General features: G+C 39.7%; 1 protein-coding gene across 1 annotated transcript in view; it reads left to right on the top strand.

Moving 5' to 3' along the window:
* man1a1 (mannosidase, alpha, class 1A, member 1) overlaps positions 1-19,325 on the top strand; it is a gene marked incomplete at its 3' end in the record, with an annotated part of 72,441 nt that extends 53,116 nt beyond the window's left edge. Inside the window, 7 exon segments of the mRNA XM_035679190.1 lie at positions 1,388-1,511; positions 1,841-1,934; positions 6,786-6,901; positions 10,604-10,823; positions 11,327-11,499; positions 11,862-11,977; positions 17,488-19,325. Of these exon segments, the coding sequence (XP_035535083.1) occupies positions 1,388-1,511; positions 1,841-1,934; positions 6,786-6,901; positions 10,604-10,823; positions 11,327-11,499; positions 11,862-11,977; positions 17,488-17,614 (970 nt within the window).

The following is a 19,325-nucleotide window of genomic DNA, read 5'->3' as shown; positions in this document are numbered from 1 at the left end:
AAATAAAATTGAATTGAATTGAGGGGATGTGGAGGCGGCAGTGAGAGTGTTGTGGAGATAAAGGAATAATGTTCTTCTCGAGCTCTAAAACATGCTTACATTAAACCTTTGTGCAGGTGATCTGTAATATCCTATTTTAACATCTGCATCAGTCTAAAGCCACATACAGCTCCCATCTCCCATCAGCTTCCTCACCAGTTACGTTCTCTGACCCTGATCCATGTCTCTCTTCCCGCTGCCGTGTGCTGCTGTGGTCCTTTCTGTGTTTGGTTGACTTGATTAAATCCATGGTGTAATGGGAAACAAATTATGGCTTGTGCAGCATGATGAGCTGAAGGGGGGATAATTAGTATGTTCATCCACCTCTTCGAAGAAATGTGTGTGTGTATGGCACTTCTCCCAATTCACACTCCTTCCCCTCCTCCCTTTTCTCATTTGTTGGACGTCTCCCATGTGTGTTTGTGTGTGCGCAGCTCATGTCCACGTATCCGCATGTCGTTGTTGTAGCGCAGACATCCTGGTGTGTTTTCACAGTGCAGTGAATTGTTAATATGTATTCACGAGTAGTTACTTGAAGCATTGCCACCAGAGTCATCAGTCTTTAGCCTGGAAGTGATCCGTCAGTTGCTCTAATGATCCAGCACACACACATACACACTCTGTCACTAGGTCGTCTGTCCTTGTCAAGCATGCCAGGTTTAGTAACTCTCACATATGGCCCAAGAGTCGATGCAACCTAATCGTCACTCTGGGCAACATCAGGGGAGAGGGTGGGGTCCAGCAAGTTCTGATTGACTGACAGATGGACACCGGCAAGGATAAGCTGTGCTGGCAAAGTCAAGTGTGTGAAGAAAAAAAAAAAAGAAAAAAACACGAACGCACCCATAAATATGACAGATGGACTGTAAAGTTAGGTTTTAATGTCATTAATGTAACTCAGTCGGCATCCATTTTAAGAATCTATTTGTGAATGTCGCTGAAGCAAAAGATGACGAATATTAATGGATTTCTAAAATAACCCGCAAATTACAGGAACATATTAGTTGTCGTTACGATGTGAAGTATTACTGCTGAGTCACTGAGAGTCTTAAGCTGGCTTTTTGAAGATTTATCGCCACTTTTAAGCTGTCAGTTTAGTATCAAGATGAACAAGTTTTGCTGCGTGGTTATAAATGGCTTTTCTTACATGACTCATGCTCTATTCTAGTGTTTTTGTCCACAAAGCACTTATGGGTATTGGTAGGAATTAATCTAAATTATATACAAGTAAAAACAAGTTGAGGTGGCTCAACTTGTCTCTTCTACACACCAGCTGTGGTTCAGTGTGTCTTGTTGCTGTTCTGTTTTTTAAACCTCTTTCTCCTTCTCTTTTCTTGTCTTGGTCCAGTGGTATTGGTCGAAACTGGCCATGGGCATCCGGTGGCAGCAGCATCCTGGCAGAGTATGGCACCCTGCATTTAGAGTTCATGCACCTCAGCAAACTCTCAGGAAATCCGGAGTTTGCACAGAAGGTAACAGATGCGCATGAGAATAGATAAAATTACTTTTTCCACACTTAATGGCTGCATGATTTCCACTTACACTCTTGCACTTTAGAAGTGTCTGTAATGTCAGGGAACTGTCTAAGGAAGCAATGAAAACTGCAGTGCACACCGCTCTTCCCCCCTTTACCTCATTTGCCCCAGACGGATATCGATTATGTCACATTTCTAACAGTTTCTGTCTTTACAGAGTGTTGCATATAATCACTTTATATTCTGTATTTCCAATGCACTGCACAATGTGGTGCCTAAAGTGATCTTTACTTGATGCATTTGTGTTGTATTTTTTTGATTGTTAGGTAATGAACATCCGGAAAGTACTAAATCGCCTGGACAAACCCCAAGGGCTCTACCCCAACTACCTGAACCCCAACAGTGGCCAGTGGGGCCAACGTAAGTTCTCCTCCCCCCTCTATGTCCTCCCAACTGATTTTTTTTTGTCTTGCCCATCTCTTGCATTTCCCACTTGTTTTGTACTTGAGTGTCATGGCAATTCCTGAGTTGGGAACTCTTCCCTTCAGCTCATGAATCAGCTGTGACAACCAGTATTTGTCCTCCTGTGTCCATGCTGCCATATAAGCTTAGCTATAAACTGATTTTATCATGCGTAAAATTAGCTTCTACTAGACACATGCAAGTCAGATTTGGTGAACACTGTAGTAGGTCAGTGGTCAGATTATGTCACAAATGACATAATCTACTTGACAGATACTACTTGACATTAGCTCACCAATAAGACCATCATCCATTGTACAATTTTTTTCTAAGAACTAGATATTACAGTTTCTGAGTCAGCACTCACATCAAAGCGGATTTATGTTGTCCGGTTTTGTAGGATACTCCTTAGAGATGCTTTTAATGGAGTATTAACTGGCAGTAAAACTTGGTTGGTCTTCTCTGGCTCTCTTGTGGTGTACCTCAAGGCTCAACCCTAGGGCTTATTATTTTCTTGGCAGTTTTGCTTCTGCTTGGAACAACCATTTGTATGTTTAATATTAACTCTCACTGTTACAAACATCATCTGGCCAAATGAACTTACGAGTTTTATGCGCACAAATACAAGGCTCATAATTTCCTACAGAAAATAGAGATAAAACCGAGATAGAGAGAGTTGGTAATTTCACATCTAAATACAGTGAAACTGAAATGGAAATCACCGTCTGAAATCTGTGAGTTAATAGTAACCTGGACTTTGAGGCTGATATCAGAAACATTAATATAATTTGCATTTATCACTTGAAGACTGTCACCAAGGTCAGACCTTTTCTTTCCCAAGATGACACTGAAACACTAATGCATGCAAATTATAACTTGTCTAGATTGCTGCAATGCACTTTATGATGACCTATCAAAGAAAACTATTCTACACCTGTAATTTGTACTGACTAAAACCAGGAATGCACATATCCTTCTGATATAACAATCACTTCACTGGCTCCCACTCAAATTCAGAATTTGTCCATTTGCCCCCAATTATTGTACATAAATGATCTCTTATAATTCCTTGAGCTTCTAACACAGCTCTCAAATTCACTGACTTCTTTCTGTTAACTATACTGTCATCCAGAACCAAAACCTTCTATGGTGAGTAGAACTTGAATAATAAATCGATGAATTGATTAGTCGATCCATACAATCAGTAACTATTCTGATGATCAATTTATCCCTAATCTTTACTAAAATGAACTGTCTCTAGCTTCTTAAATGTGAATATTAGGTTGTTTGTTCATCTAATATCACAATAAATTAAATCTCTTTTGATTTTGGATTGTTAGTCAGAAAAAACAAGCAATTTTAATACATCATCCATAACACAACACTTTATTATGAGGAACATAAAACTATTTTTTACACTTTACTTACATTACACAAATTAAGATAAATTATAAAAAATGTCAGCATTTTGTCATATTTAATGTTAAATTGTTCAGATTATTTCCTTTAACTGATTCAGTTTTTGTCTTATCCCTCTCCTTCCATCTTACTCAGTTTTATTTCTCTTTCATTATTCTTCATTACAATTTCTATTAAATTCATTACTTGAAAAGCAGATTAAATTGTATGACAACAGCCACATAAATAAGGTATTATTGTTTTTGGAAGTCTCTGCCAATGAAGGCTGATGATAAATTAAAGCTACAATTTTAGCTTTATTTACAATAATAAATGTTTCTCCTTAGACCTCCTCCTGATAATGGTGTAATGTACAATGACAGACTGACCCAACAGTTATACAATCTATGCAAAACAAGATTGTATTATTTGACTTTGTTCCAGTGTTGCCTTTAGTGTCGTGTCAACTGTTCTTAGACCGTATCATCACTCTTTCCATTTTAACCTTGTTGACTCTCTTTACATCACTGCAACCCGCTATTTACCACTATTTGTCACTGTCAGTATTTTTACACTCCCTCGACCCCCAATTCCTATCTTTAACATCAGTGTGTGCACAAGTGTCCGTTCATGTGTCCGTGTTTCTGATAGGTTGTGGTAACAGGGTGTATACTTTTGAACCATTATCAGACTCTTCAAACCGTGCAGCTGAACAGGTAATGATGATGATGATGATGATAATGATAGAGAGGTAAGACTTTGAGGAAGGGGAGATAATGGAGGTGTTCAAGGAAAAGGGAGAGCATATCTGGTTATAGAAAGAGATATACCATATATATAACAGAGATGTGATGTAAGGTGTAGTTTGGGAGAGGAATCTAGCAGTAAAACCCTCTTCTAATTCCACTTGTCATATGTCAGAGTAGTAGCTGAGTAGATACAATGAAACTGACACTGGCAAGTGGCAGGAGAAGGTAGATATCAAAATCCATTTTCAACCCATTCTTAAAGCTGCTTTAAGTGATTTCTGACCACTAGAGAACAGAAATTAGACTTCAGAACAAACTCGCAGTGACAAGCCACGACATAGCTACTATATCAAATTTAAGTTCTTAAAGGAATAGTTCAACCTTTTTAGGGAAATGCGCTTATTTGCTTTCTTGCAGAGGGTTAGATGAGAAGATTGACACCACTTTTTTGTCTCCAGTCTCTAGAGCTAAGAGACAGTTTGCTTATGTCACTGCTGCCCAGAGATAAAATAATAAAATAAAATAACCCCTCAAATAAAGAATAATTGTGTTTGTGTTTACTTTAGATTGAGCTGTTTTTTAAAGAGGAGCAGGTCCGCCATGTCGAACCGCCATGTTTCTACAGTAGCCAGGACAGACAAACCTGGCTCAGTTTTGCAGCCACTGTAGTTTCTCCTACAAACTTAAAACAAGAAGGCAGTGCGAGAGCATTGCAATCAGCAAATACGCCGCTAGATGCCACTTAATCCTTCACACTGGACCTTTAAATAAACAAGATATTAGCAAGTTTTAGATGTGCTTTTTTTCAGTCTTTATGCTAAGCTAAGCTGGCCAGTGTCAGTCCAGTCATATATAATGGTCAGATATAAGAGTGGTATCAATATTTTCAAGCGAGTGAGAGTGTTGTCCTGGCAAGCTAACAGCAACCAGCTAGTTCAACAGAAACAGTATTTTTCTAATCAACTGTCAAATGGAAGTCATTAGGGACATGAGAAAAATGACCCTTTAGCTTGCTGTGTTTTCTTTCAAGCCACCAACCAAGAACTGCAGAGATTAGAGAAATTAGACCAATAATGGATTAAAAACTGACTTTGTTAGAAACAGTATTTTGCATACAAAATAGGACAGAAACATCATGTTCTTTGTCATTTATTGTTGTGAGCCTGTGGTGTTTGAATCAGTGGGAAAGGACAAATGCTGAGGTGGAAAGGGAAATTAAAATCACCAGAAAAGAAGTAGTGTCTCTAAAGTTGTTCTCTGTTGAGATTTCTTTCCCCTGCTGCCACTCGTGAGCTCTTCAGTTTAGAAATGAATTAAACTTAATTAGTCTTCATGCTTAATTGCTGTAGTACCCATTTTACCTTGTAAAGGTATCATGTCTGTTCAAGTCAGTTACTGTTCTGCATTAGATCAGGGCGTATTTCTTTTGATGTACACAATACATTTGTGGTATTAAATTCGAAATCCTTTGATCCAGTTTTATTATTTAGTTTATTAGAGGTTCTGTCTGGTTTTGTTTTTGATACCTAGCCCTTGATTTGGAGGGCTGTTCGCGTCTGTGATGGTTAAATATGGACCTGCACTTCTGCTCTACTTACTTTTATTTTCGGATGAATAAAACTACTAAAAGTACATCCTCAGTTATAATTGTTGGCATTTAGCTGACACTCTTAACCAGAGCCAGTAACTGTGTTTTCATCCAAGTATTTTATGCAAATTGTGACATATTCAATTAGGAATCCTGAATAAAAACAGCAAGTTTGAACAGAAAAAAATCTCACTCACAAAAAATGCTTTTATGCTTGTCTTAGTCAGAGAGGAGTTTTCATCTAAAAAGAAATTATGCAATAGTGATGGGATGTGTTGAATAAATTATGACCTAAGGATGTTTGCAGCCTAATGTTGTCTAAAAAAGATCTCTCTGCCACAGCCTCAAAGACATGCTTACCCTGTGTCTTTCATATACATAAATCTATGTTTGGTAGATTTATGTTTTACCCAAACAGCTGTTATGTCACCATGTGTGGATAAGAAATGTTGAGTCATAGTTTCCACCCTTTCTCTGCTCCTAATTATATATTTCATGTGTTTGTACTTGAATTTGTAATCAATTTCTATTGCTTTTACAATCAGACAGTTCTGTTTGATAGATCGCTGATCATGTATTTTAAAGTCTCCTCTCGATGGTGTGGGTGCTTCGTGCTTCTAGTTTAATATTCTCCTAGAGGCCGGGCACTCTTATCGCCTCAACACCAAACCATCTTCACCGCCAGCCTCCTCTCTTTTCACTTCAAGATGATCACAGCTGACATTTAATCTCTGCGCTCCACAAACAGGGCTGGACTCTGTTAATGACACATGCGTATGGATGAGCCTTCACTGACAATCAGCAGGGCAAATACAGAAAGTACAGCTCGTTCTGCTGGCTGCAGGCTCACCCCTCAGACACTCGCACATAATACTGTAGTATACCAGGCAGGTGTGCTCTCTCTGTATTAAACGCATACATCTAGTCCTGCGTCCTGTGAGGGTGATCTATGGATGGTCCAACAGTTGTAATATAAACCAGCGTACATGTAGGAAGCCTGCGACTGTGTGTGTGAGTGTGTGTGTTATAATCGTTTTATAACGTTCGTTATAATCGTTTATCTGTGTGTTGCAGATCACGTGACTGTGGGTGGCCTAGGTGACAGTTTCTATGAGTACCTGCTGAAGGCCTGGCTGATGTCTGACAGGACTGATGAGGAAGGCAAGAAGATGTACTATGACGCCCTGCAGGTAACTCACACTGCTGACATCCACACGCACGCTAGAACTCTCTTCAGTAAAGGCAGAGGTAGTCGATTGATCGATTAGTTGATCGACAGAAAAATAATAGGCAACTCTTTTGAGAATCGATTAATCAAAAATGTCAAATGTTCTCTGGTTTCAGCGTCTAATTTGTGAGAATTGGTTGCCCTTTTCTGTTTTATGTGATAGCAAAATATTATAATACTGATATTTTAATTACAAAGTGATTCAATCAATTAATTGAAAAATTGCTGCAGCCCTAGAATTCACATTTACAATTACCACAAAATTTACAATTACCACTGCAGTAACTATTGTAGGTTTATACTGTAATTTTATATATATATAATTTTGCTGTTAAAACATTAACCTCACCAGGGTCTGTATCACTGATTTTGTGATCTACATCTTGATTTGGAAGTAAATTTTAGATTTTGTGTTGAGAGAGTGGTCCAAATCTGATTCTTGTACAACTGATCCATAATTTGTATTTACAGCTGTAGCATGTGAAGTCTGATGTGAAAAAAATCTCCAAAATGTACAGCTGAGTCACCTAACAATGCGTTAAAAAAAGATTTTAGTCTTATATTGAGTGTTACATGTTTGGAAGTGCTTAATTAAAAACGTTTATGCTGCCATAAATGAAGACCAGCTGTTGAAATGATGATTAGCCAAAAAGTTCATTATATACCACTGGAGTAAGAGTATTAACTAAGTTGTTTCTGAAGTTATTTTTCTCATGCTTTCATTAGATTAGTGACAGTACCCTCTTCTCTAAAATAAGGAGCTCACTATATCAGTGTATATTACATTAACTATAATTCATTTTAAAAGTTCTCCTATTACTCAAGTTATTTTTCTTATTTCTTGTGAGATTAATGACTTCATTTCCTCCTCTACATTAAGGATGTCAGCTCTTTGAATGCTGTATATTAGAAAGTCAGTCAGTATTAACGCTTACACCTTCAACTTTTCTACCATATTAATGTTTAGCTTAAAGAGGGAAAGCTTCCTCACAGTGTGTCTGACAAACTGTTTTCTGTGTTTAATAAGTTTTCCTTTAGTGTCGATTGACACTTTAGAAAACCCTTATCTGTCTGTGGGTTATTCCTCTGACAGCTGCAATTGTACAACTGAAACCGAAGCCATCATTTGTCACCTATCTGCAGGTCCCTAAAAGCATCATCTGTGACTGGTGTTAAGCACTCTTTCTGTCCCAGCCATCACACCATGTTACAGAACTGATCTCTGTGGGTTGTAATTTCCAATCTGCTGCACTTTTACCATTGACAATTGTGGTTTTTCGAATGGCTGTACAGCCCTGAATGAAACATAACATTGCGTTTGTATCCATATGTGGAAACTTTAACACTACAAGAATAACCACTAGACAACTGTGAATGTATAATATGCAGCCAGTGTCCTCTAATTGGAAGCTGAATGGAGAAAATGAGGGTTTGAACTAGCTGTTGACACATGGTGAGCTGCATGGATTTCCTCCACAGGGTTTTCTATCCCTCTGAATCATAAATGGCCGTTTGATAATAGTGGACAGCAAACATGAGGTCAGCTTTAGATACTGAAAAGTGCTCCTGCTGTTGTATCAGTCCCAGCAGGGGGCGTATTATAGGAATCCAGTCACCCAAATAACCTTGAAGCTTGCAAGTGTTGCTCATGAGAAAATAAAAGGAATAATTTAAATGATGAACATTATTATTACCATGAATATCTTCTGATGCAACTGAGATCAGAAATTAAGTTTTTTTGGGCTCATGTAGATTTTTATTTTGCTTAAAGTGGCAATTTTGTTTTGAAGTGTTCCCTATCGTTCATTGTTGGGCCAACATTTTCCAATATTTAATGTTTCCCCTTTAATCCTCAAGAGCCATATAGTGAGTTTGAACAGATGGGAAGATTATAGCACAGAAGGAGCTAAACCCACTTTTGTATAAGAAGGCAAAGACGGGGAACAGACAGCCTCCTAAAGTGAATATATAGACGACACACAAATATGCTGACAGCTTTTCAATGTTTAAACATGTTGTCAGCGTAAATTGTGACAAGCGATGGGTCTCTGGAGCTGGAGAAAGCTGATTCTCCGATTGTTTCTCTGTAACACACTGGGGAGCAAATATATATTACATGACGACTAAAATACAGAATAAACCATGCAGGGATAGTTTACCCATAATCCCTCCCAATCTTCAAGGATTACAGGCGTTCTTGGTTTATTTACCAAGAAGAGGCTGGATAAGAAAGAGCAGAAACAGGGTGAAAGGATCAGGACACCCAAATTACATCAAAATTGTTTCTCTTACATTGAATGTTGTCCATCCAGTCTCTTTGAAGCAGTCATGGTTTGATTTCCCTAATAATGCACGGACTGTGTTGTGAGCTGTGTCACTGAGATCTGGGTTTTCTACTGTCTGTGCTCTACCTATTTATATGTGCAGTCTTCAGTCTTCTCTTTATGGATGGAACAATTAATATTTTACTCTGTCACAAGCACACATATTCTGTCCCCCAGGCACTAAAGCGTTTAATTGTTTGCGGATACAAACAGAAGTTAGATAGACAGCAGAAAATTAGAATTGTCAAACAACAAGAAATGTGTAACTTGCTGCTCAGCTTGAAAAAAATACATATTTTTGTTGCTTTGAGCCCCACAAACCGAGTGCTGTTAAATGGATACTTGGGTATTTTTAAACCTGGTCCCTATTTTCCCATGTTTTAGTGACTGATGGGCAATTTTTGAAATTGGTCCAGCATTGAGTGAGAGCACTGCAGCCAGCATCCACAAAACTGCCTGCAATCCTTCCGGTCATATGCGTATGTCAGCGTGCAGACACTAAACGTGCACATTCTTGCCCCTGACAGGCTCCGATTGTTATTAAAAGTGTCAACAATGGTATGGAAAGGAGCCCTACAGAGACGGACGTTTTTGTTAAAGAGTGAGATCCTTTTTGTTCAATCAGAAACAGACATTAAAAAGCAGAGGCCAGTAACTTCCGTGTTCTGCAAAGTAAAATTACTTTTAACAGAGCAATATAACAAATGTTTCTGGTTACTTTTTCGACAAAAAGGTCTTTCTCAGTGGGGATCCTTTCCATAATGTTATCAGACACTTACAATAACCATCTGAGCCTGTCAGTGTGAAAAACAAGCTCTTTGAGGCTACATTCACACTGCGAGCCTTGATAAAAGACTGATTTATTGCTCAGATCTGATTTTTTTTGTTTGGCTGTTCACATTATTATTTGAATTTGGTCCATATCAGATTCCAGTGTGAACAGGTCACAGTGTATCTGACGTTACAGGTTGAAAAATATCAAGGTCCTGGGGTCGTGGCAGGTATAAACTACTGTATGTGAAGCAAGTGGTAGTCTGGTTAAGAGGTAAAATAAGTTTATAAGACTATGTTTTTAAAGCGACAATCTTTTAACCAGCTGTCTTTAAAATGGAAAAACTGATCCAGTTGCAGCTCTTTTATATGATGCAAATTAAAATAACTCAATATGTTGCAATAGAAATAATTCTACATGGAAGAATAAAGTCATATTTAAAATCTGCACTCTCAGATGTTCTGGAAGAGGATAATTACAGATTATTGGACCAAAGACGTTTTTTCTTTCCATGTTTGCATCATCACTTCAATCAGACCTAAAAACCTTCTTTATTTTTGTCTTCCAGGCAATAGAAACCAACCTGATCAGGAAGTCTAGCGGTGGGTTTACCTACATAGCGGAGTGGAAGGGGGGACTCCTGGAGCATAAGATGGGTCACCTGACCTGTTTCGCAGGGGGCATGATCGCTCTGGGGGCTGATGGGGCGCCCAGCGACAAGACGGGCCACCAGATGGAGCTGGCCGCCGAGATCGCCCGGACCTGTCACGAGTCTTACGCCAGAACCGGTAAACATGCACACAAAGAGGACAAAACAAGTCCTGTTTGGGTTTCAGCTCATTGTTGTCTGTTTGTTTTAGTCTCAGTGAAGAAAAAACTTTAGTTTGTTCTAAGAAAAGTTTTAGCCGTACGTAAAAGAGTCTTAGTTTAATAACCAGATCCACAGTTACTGCATGAAATAAATACAGGGAACTTATTGCTTATATACGAAAGGTTTAGGTTGTATAATGCTGTCCTTGTACTTGTCATCCTTTTCAGCAGGAATTAGCATTTATTCAAAGAAAATGGGTCTTATTGTTATCTTCAATCGGAAAGTTTTATTATGAGTCATCATGTTTTAAAGACAGGTCTGCAGAAACATTACCGCTAGCAGCTGAGTAACATATTTTACCTGAAGTTTGTAGCATTATTCTGCACTGCGCCCATATAATTCAGTGTAACATTACATAAATATATAGATATAGAGAGACATATTCTTTAAGGTTATATTCAAAATGCTTCTCTCCTTTAGCTACGAAGCTGGGTCCGGAGGGCTTTCGTTTCGATGGCGGGGTCGAAGCCATCGCCACTCGCCAGAATGAGAAATACTTCATCCTCCGTCCCGAGGTCATAGAGACATACATGTACATGTGGAGGTTCACCCACGACCCCAAATACAGGGAGTGGGGCTGGGAGGCTGTTCAGGTAAAACATTTGTTAAACTGAAACTTAAATTGCGGTTTGTCATATTGTATTTAGAACGAAATGTGCAATTTGGACAGAAATGTTCTCATTTGTGTTCTTACTGCACATGGAAGGAAACCTTATTTCAATGATATTTTGTGTTGATTCTGGCAGCCCCTGTGGACACAAGCAGTAGTGCATTGTTTAATTGTCTTCGCACTGAGGGTCTTGTTTGTGTCTGTGGGTCATATAGAGGCATCTCTTCACAACCAGCTGAACACTCCTTGCAGTACGTTTAAGTAGAGCTTTATTGATGTTGCAGTCACTGATGTCTGCCCTTGTTTCTGTTTGCCTGTCTATCACCGCCCCCCCCCCCCATTCAGGCCTTGGAGCAGTATTGTAAAGTAGAAGGAGGCTACAGCGGCGTCCGAGACGTCTACGCTTCGAGTCCCAGCCACGACGATGTGCAGCAGAGCTTCTACTTGGCCGAGACACTCAAGTAAGACACACAAACGTCTCTATACGCACACCCTTCACTTCTGTCCTCTTATGATTGTGCTGTCATCACACTTTATGGGAGGGACAAGGCCCCTGAATCCCCAAACTGACAGACACACACACACACACACACACACACACAAAGTTTGATGTTGTCATTCATTCAGAATAAGCTCTAGAGAGTGGCTGAGGTCACTGGCAAGGTTCCCTCACTCTGTCTCACACACACAGGCTGCTGCAGCTTTAAGTTTCAGCCTTCTTACTCAAGGTGGATACAACATTAAGCTGAAAAATGAGATAAAGATTGATAAACAAAATGAAGAATAATTCACTCAGACATTCAACACCATGACCAGAGAGGTCGGTGTCTGCAGTAGACGCTGTAGCTCTGTCAGACACATGCTGCCACTTAACAACAGTATATTAATCATAACATACTTCATATTTTGGGTCAAAATGAGGACTTTTGAAGATTAACTCTTAATCAGTGGCTCCCAGCCTGCCGTCAGGATCCATTACGCTGTTCCAACGTACTTTTGGGGGGTTGTAAGATGGTTAACAGGATAGCAAAGAACTGCTGCAGATACTAGATCATTTTACCTCTTTTATCCTTTAAAAAATAGAAGATAGATGAAACTTAAAGTTGGGGGTAACAGTAAGATATTGCTTTATTTTATTTATTGTTTAACTTCTCGACTATTTGGAGCATTTGTTTTATCAGATAGTTGACATTTGAGATCTGACAGGAAATGAGAGAGCAGTGGGGGACGACGTATAACAAAGGTCTCTGGTTGGACTCAAACTGGGGATGTTGGGATCACATGGTTTTCACATGGCAGTTTTCACTTTGCTGGCAACATTTCCCAGTTGTTACTGCCCCAGTAAAATAACCTTTTTTCACCCGCAAAATAGGAAAAGACTAAAAATCTTTAATGTGCAGGCACAAATGGTCAGAAATCCAGCGGGAGCAGGATTAAGAAAGAAGTCCCGCCCGGGGCTCTACCCGAGACCACCAGGTCGCCCTGACACTGCTTCATTTTAAGGGGTTGTGCCATATTGATACTGCAGGTCTATGAAAGGTGACCTGCTAAATCTTTCAGCATGAGTGGTGTTGTACAGTGGTTTTTAATATTGCAGTGGGGCAACTTCCACCACCCCATGCTTCAGGGTGCACATGCAAACCACGAGCACATGGGGGGTGACAGGAAACACGTTTGTGTCGACTGTAGAGGACAGTAATTTAAATGACATAAATATACGTCAGTTAAAGAGTTAAAGAAGCTGTAGGCTGATGTTACCTGTGCAGGATTCAAAACACTTTAAAGGTACTGTTGATAAAACTAAAATAACTAATGCTATCTGGACATATCAAATCACATATTGTAGCTTTAAGCTTGAATAGACTTTAGATTAAACGCAATGGAATGATTTCTCCAGAGACATGTAATAATATGAAAATAATCAGAAATAAATGTTGTAGAAGTAAACCACTGTGAATACAGAACAATAACATACCAGTTATCACAGCAACCACGTATATTTGATCTATTAATTTGTAAAATGATCACACAGGATACTAAATAAACCACTGCTGGTACGATCTACGCTACATAAATATGACCATGTATTGATAGATTTCAAATTAACCACAATTAATAAGAAAGTATAGTAAATTTAATTAATGCAGACAATCCCAAAGTGTTGGTGTTAAAGGGTTAATATACTCAGAGGTTGCTCTACAAGAAGAATAGAAAGAAAAAGAGAGAAACTGTGAAAAACACCACAGGCAGCTTCTTTCTCTTAATAGTCACTTGATAGTTATACTTAACTGCCCTTGTGTGCCTGTCTGAGTTTGTATGTGTTAATGTATGTGTGAGGGTGTCAGCCACACAGTGTGATGTGTGGTGGCTAATAGGGGCTTCTCCTCTCTGATGGCGCTCCAACTGCGGACGGACGACGGTCTGTTTAAATCATGACGAGTGATCCCAGCTACAGTTTAATGAGTGTGTGTGTGTGTGTACTCTCTATGTGTGTGTGTCTGCCCATGCTATTTTATCCGTATTTCTTATATGTAGATTGTATTGGAGCAGCCAGCCCTGGCAGACTGACAGCTGCACAAGTTGTTTGTCGTCTATTTCCGGTTCTGTCTGTTATTTACTGGAAGTTATTCCATTTATTATAAAATGGGAAGACACAGAAAATCCTTATTTTAATACCATCAAGTGGCAGAATTTTTTACTCTTCTGAAAATGCTATTTTGATTAAATATTCACTACTTTTGATTTTAAATGTTAGGGTTGCATTTTAAGATTGTTGTTATTATGGATTAGTCTGTCAGTTATTTTCTAGACTAATAACTCAACAGTTTGTCAGAAAGTACTGAAATACGTCTGTCTTAGTTTACCAGAGCAGTTGTCTCCAAACAAAGGTCCAGAACTCAAAAAAATTCAGTTTATATTAAAGAAAACTAAGAAAAACAGAAAGTTTAGATGTTTGCAACCAGAAAATAATCTGTAACCAGTGAATTTTTGATTTAAATTGTGCATTTTTTCCCTTTAAAAAACAATGAATCAATTATCAGAGTAAATGCAGATTGATCTGCTGTTGATTAGTCGACCCACTAATATTACCAGTATATTATCTATTATGATTGTTGTTGGTATAAAAGGAGTATGACAAGGAGCTCTTATTGGTTTTTGTGTTTGGATAGTAACAACTGGTTGGGAACTCTAATTGGTCAACTAACCTTCGACACCCTCTTGTTACCACATCTGACCTTTTCTTACACTTGTGCTCTAAACATCAGAGGTTGTGTTTAATTACACGTTAATACATATGTTTCTCATTAAACGAGTCCTTCTTCTAGTTCTTGTTTTTAATCCATGAAACCAGTTCAGCAGCCTCTGTGCTCTTCTTTCTCCCACTCTTCCTCCAGATTTATCGTCCTCTCTGTTTCCTTTACTTCCCATCGAATCTTTATGACCTCCCCCCCATCTCTCTCCCTCCACTTCTTCTTTTTCTGTCGTTTTTTTTTTTTTTTTTTTCCCCCACGCCAGACAGCTGTTGACAGGAAGTCAAGGTTAGCCTAACAGAGCCTGATGGGGGCGAGGTGCCATCCAATGCGCCTTTTTTATAGGCAGTAAATTTTAACAAGCGTCACCTCTACTCCTGATTACACCACATACACACACACATACACAAACACACATACACAAACACACTCAAAGTAAGATGTCTGGATTGTTTTTGCAGAACAGCTTGTGAAAATACCAATAAAAGTCGTTTTTTTTCTGTTGATCAGTGTCGTAAAATCCTATTCATCCAACATGAAACAGTCCAAACACGATATTAATGCCTTCGTAGGCACGCTTAAATGTTTCCAGGAGTAGCAGTACGAAAAAAAAATATCTCATTAGCTCCCGACGGGCGACTAGAAGAAAAATATGAGTGCAATTGACCACCAGCCTGGACAGCAGCACAATAATTAGCTCATCAGTCAAGCCGCATCATATCCATGATATCAGAGATGGACCTCACTGGACACTGAAAATATCAATCCCATTTAGCAGCCAACCCATAAGTCTAATCCTCCTAATGTTACATGGAGATCTTGGCATCGTGCAGAGCCACTTCCAGTATTCATCTTCCCACTGCTGCCAAGGACACGGCCATACTTCACACTGCTGCCTGCCTTCAATCACTCACTGCTTTCTAGTGCTTTCTAGTGGTTCACTGGCAGGCGGAGGAGGACTGGGGGGGGGCTTCGTGGACAACCAGCTCCTCCCTTTTTTCTTCGGTGGGATTTTCTTTCACAGACACTCTTATTAAAGAACTCATTTGCTTTCTTTTTATTGATCCCTGTTGTTTTTGCTCTTCATGATGAAATCTGAGGTGATGGACCAGCAACTGTCTTAGAACTCGCTTTATTTACTTTTCTTTCACACCACTCTTTTGTTTTATAATGTTATTGAAGTTGTTTCATAAGATCTGATGACATTGAACCGCAGAATTTCATCACTTCTGGTTTTATAAAGTGGTCAGTGCCGATCCGCACCCATCCTTCCCTCTCAGTTTCACATCTGGTTTCTTTTTTTCTTTTTTACAGGACTGCTGTTAATTATTACAAAAGCTGAACACAACTCAAAATAATATCTAAGACACTCAACAGGAAACAGTGCAGATCCCAAAACGAGTCATCTTCATAAAGAAATGGAGACGGGAGCTGAAACATTTCATTGAACCAGTAAACTGTCTGTGCTGAATGGGAACAGATAACTGGAACCTACAGCAGATGTTACAGCTTTAGTCCACTCACAGTGTTCATCTTTCTAATATTTTGTTATTTTCCTTGTTGTCTTTGTTTTTCCCTTTTTGTTGATGTGTTTTTACTTCCCTAAAGGTCTTTTGTGGTAATGGGGCCATGTTTAATGGTTCAAGTGCAACAACCAGCGCAAATTAGTATCACAGCTGTCTCCGGGTACACCTGCTATTTTGGTTATTATATGTGCTGGTTGATGGAAAAACACCTACTGAGGGTTTGGTGATAAATAAATACTCTGAGCCAGATTCACTAAAGGTCTCACAGCTCTGAAACAGAAGAGCGTGAAAACAATGACTCACCAAATGGAGAAATGGATATTCCAGGAAATAATATTAGATTTTTGGGGGGAATTTGTAATGCACATTTGAACTAAACTGGTTGGAAAGTGTTTTATTAAAGTTAGGATTTTATTTATTTACATGTTTGAAGGTAAACGCCACCATTTATTACACATGAATGTCCGTTTATATGTCTTTGGAGGTACTGTTATAATTACTGTTGCAAAATCTGATAAATTGCCTCGAGTGATGTTACTTAAAATATATAAATAATATAAAAATAGATTGGAAATGAGCTTTACTACACCACTGAGACTAGCAGCTCGAGGCTACATTATTTGCTACTAGCATTACAGCTCACTGACTGACCTCTCCGTGGTGGAGTTGCATTGTGGGTAATGTAGGCGGCAGGTTTTGACAAGGAAGAAGAATGTGTGCAGTAAAAAAGACTGTAACTCTAGTTCTGCTGCATCAGTATCCACCGTGAGTCCGACCGTGTCTGTAGGAGGAACAACCTCTTATTCCATAATCTGCTCCAGAGTACTCAGTTTGCCCTTGTTTCAGAATCAACAAATCCCCTCGCAGTGTGACTTTGAAATTAGAAGTTAAACTGAGGATTGATGTCTTTTTCTGGCACAAACAGAATCCAACAACTGTCTTCGCACTGCCTTATTTCAGTCACTGTATGCAGTGCATGCTGGGTCGGGAAGCACGCAGACAGGCACAGTGAAGCGTAAGGTCATGGAAATACCAAACTGTCGGAGGGCTGCTCGTGCTGCATGTTGTGCCAACATGAAAACAGAGCCCTTGATCACAATATCTGAGCCTCTGTATTTATTTTTAAAAGCTAGCTGATGCACTTCCTTCTCCAGGGTGCGTTCAATAAACTCTTCCCTCCTGTGTCTCCTTCAGGTATCTCTACCTGCTGTTCTCTGACGACGACCACCTACCGTTCGACCACTGGGTCTTTAACACCGAGGCTCACCCTCTGCCCGTCATCAAGAAGGACAAAACAGACAGACCCAACGAAGTGGAATAGCGGACCCGCCCGCGCTGACACCTAAAAACAAGTGCGAGAACCTCTGATCCTGTATACCTGAGCCTCCAGCTGTCCATTTGGAGTCACCAGTGGTTACAGATGCCTCTTGATCGGATTTCACTTTTCATTTCTAATGGGATCAAAATAGAATTCAAGCTCGCCGGCGCTGAATTCTTGCTGTAGAATCCAGTTTGTTTTTGTTTGTTTTTTTTTGCTTTAGTTTCATTCAGCTCTGACCTGAACCAACATATTTACTGCCGGATAACGGAACGACACCAACAAATGTAGTGACATCGTCAGAGAGGCGATGAAATAATCTCTGAAGATGTCATTACGTTGAGCAGGTTTTTATTTCTTTGATTCAGAGGGACAGTCTGACCAGTCCTCACATTAATCGTCAGTGATTTTGTTGTTAGTAGCTACAGCTGCGCTCTGCTGTGTTGTTGTTCGTGAAGGAGAAACAGTGACAGACCTGATCCCGTCGTCTCTCTGATGTTATGATGTTTTTTGGACCGGAGCTCTGGGCGGCAAACTCCAGGAGAAAAAATATAAAACTGTCGTCTGAGGATTACAAGGCTGACTTAGTGAGCTAAAAGACGCTCCGTTCACTTCACACGCGTCGTTGTTTCCTTCTGCTGTACCGCTTCAGTATCTGAATAGAAACCGGTTTCCGTGCGCCAACGCTGGTGCCGCCACCGCCACCGAACTTCTGCATCATCTTCAGAGGACCATTTGCTTTTATAAAAAACCTGGTTGTCTCTGTGGGAGTAAAGGAAAGGCGCAGCACAACCCGAGCCTCTTTTTTAACCCCACAGTACTTTTAGACCTCTGCTCTGCCCCCCCTCAGTCCCCCGAACCCCCGACTGCTTCCCTTCCTCTTGAGTTTTGGTGTGACACAGGACGAGCAGCCACACCAGCTCTCTACCTGCCAGTAATTCCACTTTCTCCCCACGACGTTTACACATAAGCTCCCCTCTTCTTCTCCTTCTGCTGCTCATCCTCACTTTGTTGCATCTTTTCTGGCTTGTTGGATTCTGGGTTTATTTTTCTTTCTCACATTTACACCGACATTTCTGGGGTTTGACCGATACAGGTGTTTGGGGTTTGCAGTTTTCCCCTCAGGATCTTATTTGGCGCCAGCTCAATCTCAACGATTACAGGGTTTTGAAATCAAATGAAATCGTTGTTTGACTAAAAAACAAAAAGAAAGTCTCACCTCAAGGTCTACGTTTGTTGAGCTGTCAGCCACATTTCACGGTCTTCCTCAGAGTGTTCTGTGCTGTAACGCAGCATGGAGATGAGTTCGGCTGTGAGATGGAGTTAAATGCTCTGTAAAAAGCAAGTAAGTGGACCTTGAGTTAGCTTTTTTAGTTATTTACGTATGTTTGGAGAATCAGGAATTAACTTTGACACTCAACGTTGTCCTATAAAGATCTTCAACATCCAAAAATTCAATCTTATTTCTTTCCTCCTCCTACAAATGTTAACATCCTTCAACATTAGTATGCATAGAAACAGAAATCTTGGACCCTTGTAGATCCACTGAAGAGGACACTGATTGATCATATTCATCTGCAAACCCTATCTGTTTGTCTGTATCTGTCCAACCCTCCGTCCTCCAGGTCCAGCGTACGGCCGGCTGTAGGATTTTCCCTCCTCTATGAGGAGACGCGGACACTCGAGTTTGCTGTAATATTTCACCTTCACACAC

Source organism: Morone saxatilis, unplaced genomic scaffold, assembly GCF_004916995.1.
Source record: "Morone saxatilis isolate NCDOM2014 unplaced genomic scaffold, NCSU_SB_2.0 Contig7, whole genome shotgun sequence".
In the NCBI taxonomy this organism is placed as follows: domain Eukaryota; kingdom Metazoa; phylum Chordata; class Actinopteri; family Moronidae; genus Morone; species Morone saxatilis.
The sequence above is the reverse complement of the archived record's forward strand: the minus strand, read 5'-3'. Positions and strand labels throughout refer to the sequence as shown.